This window comes from Vigna radiata, chromosome 9 (genome assembly GCF_000741045.1).
Source record: "Vigna radiata var. radiata cultivar VC1973A chromosome 9, Vradiata_ver6, whole genome shotgun sequence".
NCBI classification, from domain to species: domain Eukaryota; kingdom Viridiplantae; phylum Streptophyta; class Magnoliopsida; order Fabales; family Fabaceae; genus Vigna; species Vigna radiata.
In genome coordinates this window covers 2,924,897-2,937,329 of record NC_028359.1, presented here as the reverse complement: position 1 = coordinate 2,937,329, position 12,433 = coordinate 2,924,897, and the positions used below count along the sequence as shown (strand labels likewise).

The 12,433-nt window shown below is 33.4% G+C and overlaps 2 protein-coding genes across 5 annotated transcripts; both read right to left on the bottom strand.

Moving 5' to 3' along the window:
- Window positions 1-376: 376 nt before the first annotated feature.
- Window positions 377-4,715, bottom strand: LOC106772934 (DNA-directed RNA polymerase III subunit rpc6-like). Of its 3 annotated transcripts, none has more exons than XR_002669629.1 (4): window positions 4,337-4,714; window positions 3,537-4,223; window positions 1,527-3,125; window positions 377-1,153 (listed from the first exon to the last, which is right to left on the bottom strand). XR_002669629.1 is itself a non-coding variant. In XM_022786085.1 (4 exons), exons 2-4 carry the CDS (start codon window positions 4,192-4,194, stop codon window positions 1,120-1,122), a joined length of 813 nt encoding a protein of 270 aa, XP_022641806.1. In that variant the 5' UTR covers window positions 4,195-4,223; window positions 4,337-4,715; the 3' UTR covers window positions 377-1,119. The 3 variants fall into 3 exon arrangements, 2 of the variants coding, with proteins under 2 accessions (XP_022641806.1, XP_014515065.1); XM_022786085.1 differs by having other exon boundaries at window positions 3,005-3,125; window positions 4,337-4,715; XM_014659579.2 differs by lacking the exon at window positions 1,527-3,125 and having other exon boundaries at window positions 4,337-4,713.
- Window positions 4,716-5,858: 1,143 nt separating this feature from the next.
- Window positions 5,859-12,025, bottom strand: LOC106774193 (oligouridylate-binding protein 1B). Of its 2 annotated transcripts, none has more exons than XM_014661093.2 (12): window positions 11,782-12,025; window positions 10,186-10,247; window positions 9,782-9,884; window positions 9,617-9,693; window positions 9,486-9,547; window positions 9,295-9,382; window positions 9,051-9,126; window positions 8,931-8,961; window positions 8,480-8,599; window positions 7,831-7,916; window positions 7,320-7,496; window positions 5,859-6,529 (listed from the first exon to the last, which is right to left on the bottom strand). In XM_014661093.2, exons 1-12 carry the CDS (start codon window positions 11,890-11,892, stop codon window positions 6,254-6,256), a joined length of 1,269 nt encoding a protein of 422 aa, XP_014516579.1. In that variant the 5' UTR covers window positions 11,893-12,025; the 3' UTR covers window positions 5,859-6,253. The 2 variants fall into 2 exon arrangements, with proteins under 2 accessions (XP_014516579.1, XP_014516580.1); XM_014661094.2 differs by having other exon boundaries at window positions 7,831-7,913.
- Between the last annotated feature and the right edge of the window lie 408 nt (window positions 12,026-12,433).

Sequence of the window (12,433 nt, the reverse complement as noted above, 5' to 3'; positions counted from 1 at the left end):
GAGCCAACATACTTTTGAAATTCGATGAAGATTCAATCGGATTTTGAAATTTATTGAGTGTTTTTCTTAAAAAAAAATATTTTATTTTATTTTGAATTTAATATAGATGTTTTTATTTATTTTCATTTGATTAATAATTTTGTACATGAATTATAGGTTTATTGTTGAAAAAAATTAAAAAATTAAATTAAAGTTCATTTATTTTTATCATATTTCAAAATTCAGTAAAATTAGTTTTCGAAATCTAATTTTGTCAAAATCGACTTTCGAAATAAATATTGGAGGTGCACGAAAAACGTTTTGGAGGTGCAGCTCCCTTTCTTTAATATTTTTCATGTAATGTAATACATTGGCTCAAAAATTGAGATATACATAATGGAGGGAGGTATTATGTTTTATAATTCCTAAAGCCCCCAAGAACCACCATGGAAACAACCCCAAGTTACCACCATAAATATTGTCACACTCTAACTAAGAAAATGCTACCAACCTTTCCTCCATCAGATCTTTGGTTACACAATTCTAGTTATATCTTCCCCATGAAGCTACCAAGGCCAACATAGCTAAATACCAAGCAAACCTACTCTAATCCGCCAAATACTCACTCCATATCTCTCTCCCTGTCCATAAGAAGCCAAGGCACAAAAACCCAAGCCAAACGAGCTTCTACAACACAAACCTCAAAGTTGCCTCCTCTCCCAAGCCTCCACAAAACCTTCCATGATTCTTGACTTCAATACCTTCAAGTCACTAGTCCAAAGCTAGACCTAGTCAACACTACTGAGACTAAGATAGCCCACCCAAGCTCAAACTTCCTTGGTTCTACATCAAATCAAGATTGGCACAAGGTTTGAGTCCAAGAAAGTGTATATTGGGTCATGAGGCTTGAGTATATAGATAATACACACTCTTCTTGAGCCCAACAAAGTTTCCATCTCCTTTACTCTAGAGTAATTGTTTTTCAGACTTCCACAGTATGTAGATATCCAAACTACTAGACGGTTTTGCAGCATTGATTCTTGAATTTGAAGAAGCATTGATATCCATCAATTACATATCCAAATGTTGATCAATTCCCCCCTGGCTGTGAACGAGTGATTTCCAAGTCCACTTGCACATCTAGCCAAGACTTTGCCATTGCCCAGCAAGCTGACTGCAAGGTTAGATGTTACACTGTAAATAAGGCTTCCAACAGTGATAGTACAATGGAAAAAACTAATAAACAAAACAGTTCTTCAGATTCACATAGGAGTGAAACACATTAGAATTAGAATCTATCATTCAAGGATTAACTATGTCTACCATGGAGACGTATTTCGCTCAAACTCTAACCGTTTTAAATCCTGCCACTCAGACATGCTTAGTGGGGGTCAAAATCCATAGTTTGTTTCTCAATTCTTTTATAGAAAGTAAAATAAGAAAACCCTTAATATGAACAGAAGAGAATGCAAGAGAAATTTGGAGGATATCGAGTCATTCATAGTGAATAAAAGGTAAATAAAACAACAGAAATATTATGTATTTACACCAAATAACAGCAGGTCATGTAATGTCATCCCGTTTCAAATGCAGGGCCAAAGAAACCTACTTCAAAATAATCGCATTGCAATCAATCCAAATGTAACAAATAGTAGCATATATTACGCATTTAAACTACAAAATTAATCACCAAAAATTGGTCTAGTTTAAATACCTAGGTTACAGTCACACCCAGCATTCAACAAAAAGACTAAACAATGTATTCCTAAAAGATATAGTGACAAAGAAATGTCAGAAAAGCTGCAGAATCAATTCTGGAGAAGCACCAATTAAATCACAGAAGGGAAAAAGCCTTATGTGACCAGAAAACCAGAAAACCTTCAACATGACATTATGATAAATTCAATAGAGCTCCATAGTTGGCTAAGGAAACCAAAAACAGAGACTGTGATCAAGAAATGACACACTCTAAAACCATGATACATGAATCAAATGTGGAATTCTACGTAAAAATGAAATGTCAAATAATGTAGAATTTTTCAACAGTAAAAGTCAAGAAAGACCTAAAAGGACTAAATAGACATGGTAAAGCATCTTTAAATGAGAAAAATTCTGGTCCATCAAAACCAATATTCAGTTTAAGTTGATTAATTAATTATGTGTTGCTGGTCTAATTATATTTTCCAAGTTTTCCTTCAGGGTTAAGTAATAAGAAAGTACAACACTGAACAATCAGTGATTGAATTTCCATCACTGATCCTTGGAAGATAAAGTTAGGTAAGTAGTTAGTTATGTTAGTCTAAGAAATACAATGGGATATGTTAATGTTCCGGTAGCTGATCAAACCCGTTGTGGGTGGGTTTATGCTAGAAGACCTGTAGCTGCATGCAAATAGAAGAGGGAATGAAAGAATTCAATCTTGTCATTTTGAGATGATTGGGGCCTTTGGGCATTGAGAGCTGCAGAGCCTCAAAGTTCTGCAATTATACAGTAATAAGGGAATTCTAACGTAAAGCTTTGTGGAAGGCAGGCTAGTCGATTGCTCCCTAAAGAACAGGATGTAGCAGCCTGGGGGCTGAGACTATTGTATCACATCATTACATACAGATGTTATAATGAGTTTTCCAACCCTTTAAAATATTTTGTGATATCTCCCCCATTTTAGGAAGCTGAAACATTATAGGGTTTTAAACCTTTTTACTTCATCATTTGAGTTCTGTTTCAAAACAATCTGTGACCTGTTACTAATACTCTCCAGCTTATTTCCATCTAAGCGTAGCGTCCTGCACAGGTACTACTAATCAGCTCACCCAATGAGGGTGTGTTCACATTCTCTATTACTTACAAAAGTCTCTATTCGATATTGGTTTCTGTGGCGTCTTACATACTCTAATACTATATGTTCTGTTTGACATACTTGCAGATTGTATTACCTGGTGATTGTATGTTTTTAAATATAACTTAACCTCATAAGTAAGATGAAGTTAACATTCCCTTATGTACTATAATTTGGTCATATTCTTACTCGGTGTGCAATCTCTCACACACCCCCTCCCAGCGGAGGATTAGGCATCTCAAGCCATAATACAAAACATCCAAATGAGATATTTCCAATTGAACTCCAGATTGAAACCGAGGAAACCCACCTGTGTCAAGGAAATTAAGTTACAGCATATCCTTCTCAAGCTCAAAAAATGGTATGATAATACCTAGATGGCTAAACTGAACTCATAATTTGTTTGAAAGAATATATTATGTATGTCTATCAGTAGGAGTTTGTAAAATAATACTGAATGAAGATAGCATACATCTTCAATTTATTGAACAAAACACAACAAAAGAACTTCACTTTAATGCAAAGGAAAATCAATTACTTTTGAAGCACCACATTGAGAAAAAAAAATCAAAAAGATTTATTATATAATAGACGAAACCCAAAAGTCAAAACTAAAAAGTGCCGTATAAAAAACCTAAAACAAAGAAAGAATAGGGGATAACACACAATTAAAAGTCCAACCATTTCTGATAATATTGACAATTTGTTGGGGATATAATACCATTGGGTGTACAAAATTGAATCCTAGGACAAACCCCGCAAGGAATAGAAGCCATGGCACCAACTTTAACATTGGTGCCTACCTTTTTCACCAACCTAAAACAAACTTCACCAGCAGGAACAGATGAAAAATCCCCAAAGCCAGTGCTGTTCACCTCTTGTAACTTATTTTCCATAACCAAAACTTTCAGAATTTGTTCCACCTGTCCTGGACTTACTCCACCAGGAAAAACCTCACTTCCTAAGGTTCTAGTCCACTCGAGGATTGCATCGCGGGTAGCGATCTTTTTCCGGGAAATAAGCTTCAAGCAGACATCAGACAGAGCATCAATGAGCTGTGTGTCGAGCCTGCCTTCGGTATACCACTCTCCACCAGTGATCTCCTTAGAGGGCTCGAATTCCATGGCCATCAACACCTTCTTGGACTTGTTTTGGATGTTCACAACTTCTTTGATAAGAGTCTTGGAGATTAGCAACTTGATGGATTTCTTCAAAATGCTGTCAGGGATGTTGGTTTCTCTTTTGATGTCCCCTTGCCATATCCCCATCTCCTTCTTTCCGCGAATGATATTGTAAATCAACCGCTCCTCGTTCGTCATCGACGCAGAGAGTGCAGAAGCCAGGTCTTGGCGCTTGCGTTTCCCTTGCAAGATACTCATCGTTTTTTATGATACTAAGTCTGAAAACCCTGTATACAAAACATTCAAACGCAAATATACAATTGTAACGGAATCATTGTATTTTGAGTAAAAAATCTCAAAGATCAAGAGAATATAACCTAAACATGATAGCACAACATACCTCGTAATGGTTATCACAAAGCCTGGCGAAATCTGAAACTCCTGTACTGCACGGTTACGCTAATTGAATTTAGGTCAGGAATATGAGATGTAATAGCTAATAGGCTTGGGCGAATATGGATTTTGTTATCTTTTTCATTTTCTATACGATTTTAGTTTTTTATTTGCATATATTTATCTTTAATTAATAAAACTATTTACCTTATGTTAATTTAAATTTGGAATTTAATTGAATCGCCGTAATATTAAAAGGAAAGAATACTAAAAAAAACATAAGAAACTAAATTTCCGGAATTTGTTTCATCTACAATAATTCAACTCGTGTCACACACAGTTTAAACAAATAAAGAAGATTTAACGAAATAAAGAAGAAAACATAAATTAACAAACTGAAAAAAAAAAAAAAAAAAAAAAAAAAAAAAAAAAAAAACACATTGGATCTAGAGTCCAGACTTGATGAGAGAGAGCGCGTTCTCAGAGAGACAGTGAACAGAACGAGAGAATGAATATTGAGAGAGATTTCTTCGAGCGGGAGCTATACTTGCATGTGGCGGAGAGCATAGTTTCAATTTCCTTCTTTTCTACTGAATTCCCAAATAACTCTAAAAACTTTATTAAAGAATTCAAACCCTAAAACATATAATTTATTTTAATTGATGTTGGTAGATATACGGTTCTTTAATACTTTTCTCAAAACATTCATATTCCGGAATGACCATAATTAAGTCTAGATAATTTAGACAGAAATAATGTACTAATAATTTTGAATAGAAAAAATAAGTGTAAATTAATTTATAAAAAGAAAAAACTGCATATTATCTGAGCATGTATATTTTTTAAACTTAATTAAACATATTTTTTAATTCGTCTGATGATAAAAAGAACATTTTAAAAATTAATTAAGAGTAGTTAATTAATGATTGAAACGTAACGGCTAAAACTAAAACAATCAATTGAACTAACTATCAAAACCAAAGTAAGACTTCTTTTTCTTTGTTTTTTGTTCTTTGAAAATTTAAAAAATACATTACTGGAATATTTTTTATTATGAAGTAATTTTACCAAGATTTCTAATATAATTTGTTGTCTTCAATAAAAATTTCGGTTCTTAAAGAGTTCATTTAATTTATTATAACAGAATACAAATTTATAAAAAGTGTGCCAATATCTTTCAGAGAACTCTGGAAACCAATATAAGTTATGTATTGTAAAACTTTATAAATTTTATTTAATTTTACTTTATTGTACTATTTTTGACAGTTATTAATGAGTTTCCCGCTCTCCATACATTATCTAAACAAAATGCTAAAATTATAGTACGTGTAAACTTTTAATATATAAACTTAATTATAAAAATAATTTAATAGTTTAAAATCAAGTTATTACATTAAAATCATCGGGGGAGAAAAAGAAACAATAGATATGATTTGGTAAAGAAAAATCCTTTTGTGACATAAATATGATTTGGTAAAAACTTCAGAGAATGTAAATTGTTCATTTGGGTTTAGTTATTAGAAGTGGTAGAACGAACAAGCCACACCCAGCTTACGAGTAGCAAGAGTGATTGTGCATTGAAATATATAATAAATACATAACAGCATCTATAGACAGGATGATGATATTGATGACAAGCATCGCATAGTAACACCCAAATGGGTGTGAGAAGAAAAATGTCAGGGCAGACAATCCCTATTAAAATCATAAACACTCATCACTACTAAGTAGAAAACCGCATACATGATACAAACCCATACAAATGTTTGCTCATAATTATCTAATATGGCAGGTGTAACTACCAAACCACCGTGAAGTGAAAAAGGGTAAAATGTAAAAGCTCCCTAGAGTTTAACAGGAATCAATGTGCAGCAGGCAGGATATATAATAGTTGCATAAACCACATCAAGAGAAGCGCGGAGTGTTACTGGTAATACATCATTTGCTGTGCAGCTGCAACATTCTGGAACCCACCATCATATATTGCTTGGCTGGCTCCAATGGCTGCTGCTTGTTTAAGAGGATGTTGGCTTTGGGGATGCATCAAGGCAGCATGCACGCTCCCCATCTTACTCATGGCTAGTTGTCGCTCGTATGCCAAAAGATCATTTGGAGACAGCCCCGGCAGTGATGCAGCAGCAGGTGGGGGAAGGGGATTTGAAGCAGTTCCAGGTGGAGTGGGCTTGCTCCCCCAAGAGCACTACATTTTTAACAAAATAACAATAGTCAGAATCGCAGTGTAATATGCAAACTGGGAGTGTTCGGAGGTGGAATCTTGAGAATTTTGATAATTAATAATTACTTGTTTGACAAAAACCTCTGAAGAGTTCTTAAAATAACGGAAATTTTGGAGAAATCTTTTCATGCAAAATGCCAAATAACACTTACAGTGACAGAAATTAAACCACTTTATCTAATGAAAGAATTTCTATAGCTTTATCCTAACTAATATTTTATAAATGAAAGCAATTTACTTTAAGTAGATAAATTTCTATGCATTTTAAATTCATTGAAAATTTGAAATCCATTATTCAAAAACCACCTGATCAAAATAAAATAAAGGATAAAATAAACAACTAAAACAAATGAAGATATGGTAAAAAAAAAAGTAGCTTAAGCCTCAAAAGTCCAGACAATTAACAAAATAACATGGACGAAACTACCATACACAACAGGAAAACACCAGAACAGAATGGTATAAATGTCAGTGGTTCAAATTCAATTGTAGATTTCAAACACACCACAGGATGGATTCTGACTCGGTGAGTTGGAGGCAACTCATGACAGAACAAAAAGAGGAAATCAAGCTAAACAATTCCCCCGTCCCTGTCCCTCTCGCAGTGAAAAGAAAAGAATTAATACAACAAAATAGACAAAGCAAAGTTAGAGCCAGCAAAGTACGCCAACGATAAGAACCATGACCCACAACAAGGTACAGAAAAAATACACAGCACGTAGCAACAGCATCAAAAGTTCAATGAGATCCATACCTTAATTTGTTTTCCAAGAAGAAGAGATTGGGCATTCCCCATCTGAATAGCCAGAGCTGCTTCAGCATGATTACTGTACCTCACAAAACCAAACCCTTTATCACGCTGGACACGAACCTCCTCTATCACGCCAGCCCCAAGAGAATGGAAGTGGCGATGGAGATCGAGTTGAGTTACCTGTGGGTCACCGGAAGTCATAATCAATACAATAGCACCAGATATTGCTACAGAAGTCAAACATAACAGCACACGAGTACACATAAAAGTTTTGTTAAGGAAAGTATTTGGAAGCTTATATATTCTTACATTTATAACCTAATAGTCAAAAGTGATAAAAAAAGCTAATAGAGGTAAAAAGTGAAGTTTGGGCAATGCAAATATAGGCAATGACGTTCAAAATTATTGCTTTTGTTGTGCATAAACCATAATAAGCTCGCAAACTTTTCAAGAAAACGGTGTTTAACGAAATTGTACTGCTCTAAATAAAAAAAAGACAGGTAAAGTTTCTTACCTCTGAAGCAAGGTTACCCACATAAACCGTAGTATACTGAAGATTGTTCTCAGGAGCATCACTATTAGACACCTCTTTACCATCTTCTGGACAAATAGGATAAAACATGTTGGTTAAATCATGCCTATATAACATCAGTTCACTGGGAAAACAGACAACAACTTGTACAAGCTCAATCATTCATAAAATCATTCTGAGGCATGATAGTTGAATCAGCGTACACACTGCGAATTGGAAGACCTATTTTTCGAACTGTATTATGAATTGATTCAAATCACTAATAAAAGATAATATTTATATGCATAAAAAACATAAAAACACAAATTCATGTTCAATGACTAAGCATTCGTAATTTAGTTTCTAAAACATCTTATTTGAAAAAGTATATCTATTTAAATTTAATTTAATTATGATATGAAACTTGATAGTACATCTAAGTTTGGTTTTTTATTTTAATTTTGCAATTGCTGATTAAAAGAGATAAGAAAGCCTTATACGAACAAGGGTCCAGTAATTAAAATTAATGATCGAAAAAAAAATGCTAGAAATCACCCACATCCACCCTCTAATCAAGAATTAGAGAAGCTAAAAATAAAATATTTTAATTCAATGATCTCTATCATTGTTTTGCGAACTATGTCATACTGACCAGATGAGCCATTTGTTAGTTCCACCACACTTTTTGCATCTGAATTTTGCTTCTCTTCTATACCACCAGCACCTTTAGTTGCCCAGTTACAGCGTATTTGTCTACTTCCAAGCCATTTACCTGAAGGACAACGTAAATTGTTTTTGGACCAAAACAAGAAATACATCCACATAAGAAAGAACATGTGAGCCTGTGACTCGTGCAATTACAAAATGCATATACTCGTAAGAGGTAGTTCTAAAAATTCTACAATGCAATTTTCCATCTAGAATGTAAAATACAAAAACAACACTACAAGTCAAGATATCAATTCCTATAGAAGAACCTCAATGCACAATTCCTTGCTGTAACATCAATTTTGCACCAAGTGGTTTTGAAAAATCATTGGAGACTAATCTGAATTTAAAGTGGTTCAAGTCTAAAATTGTCAAGTTAATAACAAATTTCTTACCAGTCAAATCATTTATAGCGTTTTGTGCATCCTACAAAAAATTAAGAAAAATACCAAGTCAAAATCATCATAGAGCCTTGTTGCATAAAAAATTCAAGAGTTTTAGAACCAAAGTTGGACCTGTTGACTGCGGAATGAAACAAATCCAAATCCTCTTGAACGCCCAGTCTTCTGATCCCACATAACCCTTGCATCTCTGGAGCCACCAAAAATAAATAACTGATGAGCCAAGTTACATAATCGAACTTGAAAAAATATCATGAGAGAAGTATAATTTTTCTCTATTTTGGATTGATATAGATTGGTTCAAATCGAAATACACAGAGGATGACTGTTTTACTAAGAAATCATGAGTGAAACTTACGAACAACTGGTGTAGACAGAAAAGCATGCAAACAGTGTCGCATCAGTGACCTCAGGACTTAGATCACCAACAAAAATATTGTAATGACCTGCAGATAAAAGAGCACGGTATATAAGAGTCAAAAGATTCCAAAGGATGGGACTTGGTTTAAACATTAATATCAATTTATTTAATTTAAAATCAGAACCAACCTGATGTGTCCTCTCGCTGACCACTGGCATATGCCCAATTAACTTTGATAGGCTGGCCAAATCTGCAAAGCATTGAATTAAATTTTGAATGGAAATTGAAATTGGTTTAACTTGTAAAGAAAAAAACTTACAGATGCCTTCCATTAAGAGATAATATGGCAAGAGCAGCAGATCTGCGATCAAAGTAATGAATAAATCCATAGGATGACTGCAAAACAAAGGCACCAGATGTTAGATATAAAGCTCCATTATCAGCAATTATTAAAATTCAAAGTAACTAAGCTAAAAAGATATACCTTCTCCTTTCTGATAAGTTTACAACCTTCAACTGGGCCAGTACCAGCAAAAACTTCTTGCAAAAGAGGTTCAGTTACCTGTGTATGGATGTTCCCAACATACCTGCATTTTCTCAAAGATAAGGAAGCTATAAATTTAAAAAAACAAAGACAAGAAAAATCTACGGAACACGTAATTAATTTTCGTAATGGAATAAATAAATAACATATAGGTAGTTTTGGCACACTAAAATTGCTTTTAAGCATGATCAAATGCATTTAACACCAATCGTTATTTGAAGAGGATTAAATAGAAGATCAAAGTAGCCTAAGATTGTTTGAATCACAATCATGAAACAAACGAAAATGGGATATAAAATAAAAGAATAAAAGTAGAAAAAAAAATTGTCTAGACAAACACTCACACACTGCGGCAAGTACTTGGATCAAAACCAGGAGGCAGATTTCCACTTGGAATTGGTTCAATCTGCAAAATGAAGAAGTGAAAAAGGAAAGAAGGAAAAGGGGGGCAAATCAAGAGAGAAAATTTGTATTGCATCTACCAATACAAGTATGACAAAACATTTACTGGGGTGAATGGGAATGAAGAAAGCATGTAGCCCAACTAGTACCAAAAAATTGCATACATGAGTTAATTGCTAAGCCCGACAAAAGTTAACGAGAATGTTTCCATAGCTACCCAAACCACTCAGTACATAGCAAAATACAAAGTAATACCAAAGCTGTAAGGGAAAAAAACCCACAATAAAACAATACTAAATCTACTTTATATTTTAGAAACATCTAAATGAAATCAGACAATAATCCCCCCTCGACCATTCAGATTCATTTCCCAAATAAACTTTCAATAAAAACATACCTTCTCTAGTTAAGAAACATATAGATGCAATTTTTTTCCCAATATATAGGAAGCATAAACCCATTTTCGAATGTATTAATTGTTAACTTTATTTTATACACTTGATTTATTGTGAAATCTGTAAACAATTTATGTCACACCACATATATAGTTTTAAAAACTCACACCTTGACTTACCAGTATATACTAGTATAGTTATTAAATATATGACCACTACTTCATTATGAGTACTTCTGAAATAAAATTTAAAATTGTAAATTCTTAAAATTAATAAACTTGACTATATTAATATGTTTAATAAATTAATTATTTGTTTCTTACATGTAAAACTGTAGGTAATACTGTTTATAACATGGCAAGCTTGCCCACCTAAACTCTCTTAAACGACCATGAGCATGTTTAGATAGCCACTTCCCAAACAACTACAGTTCGTGGACACACAAAATTGAGAAGTTACAGTATTGATAGATTGAAATAAATTATTGGTAACATTTTGGATGTTATTTCAAACACAATCTAAGACCACAGAGACAAAAAGAAACACCGACAGAAAAGGAAGAAAAGAAGGACACTTCAAATCATTTTTTACTTGAAATTCCTCCAGAGAGTCTGAGATGACAAATGACTCATTACCCATTACTCATTGTCCAATCCTTGATTCTCAGTTACTAAAAAAATGTTTCAGAGACAAAATGATTTCAACATAAGTTTATAGACATTGACCACCTCAAAAGAAAAAACACAACATCCTTTTATACTTCAGAATAACATTACTCAACCCAAAAATTTCATTTCCCATCACACATGTTTCTCATGAGTTGAACCGACTAATGCAAAACTCTCCTCACAGGGCAGGCAAACCAAATAACTCCACAATTTGGTTTATCTACAAGACCCAACACATCACTGCTAGACATCAAGTAAAAATAATCGAAAAAACTAAAAAAATGAAAAACCAGCTTCTTATATGGATAAGAGAAGTTAATGTCTGCAACAAAACCCTAAGCATTGCAATCAATCTCGTAAAGATAAAATGCATGACTCGAAGATCGAGACAACATGATATTATCGACACGATGATCGGAAATAGAGAGATGGAAGGAGAAAGAGAGAGAGAGAGAGAGAGAGAGTAAGGTCCAACCTGAGGAGGAGCAAGGAGGCCAGGATGGTAGAGAGACTGTTGTTGGAGAAGTGCTTGCTGCATCAGAGCCTGTTGTTGTTGCTGCTGCTGCTTCAGCCTATGATTCTGCATTTTCCTCTTCTCTTTTTCTTGTCCGGAAAATTTTCCCAGAAAATGGGTTTCGGTGGAGATTAGGGTTCAAAGGGTCCCAAGCTATGGCCCTCAAAGAGCACAGGCCTCAGAAAAACCAGAGGACTCTGCTCGATTCCCATCCACCACTATTTATATACCGTCATTTTCTTTTTTTTTTTATTATCGGTAAAATATTAAAATTAAAATATATAATAATAATATAAGAAAAAAAATGTGTTAAGAAACAGTTACTTTTATTTTTATAAATTTGGTCATTAAAATTAAGATATTAAAATCTTAAATTTGTACAGATGTAATAAATTTTGGAATTGATGGGAAGTAATGTTTTTTTCTGTCAAATTTATAATACAACACATCTTTAAATTCAAAGGAACTTTTAACTTAACTGTTATTAAGTTTGTCTATTTAAATCATTATTTTTAAAATTTTGAAAACTTAAATTTATTTATAAACATTAAATATAAAAATATTAAATTATTTTACGAAAATATAAACTACAAACATATTAAAAAGTTACTAT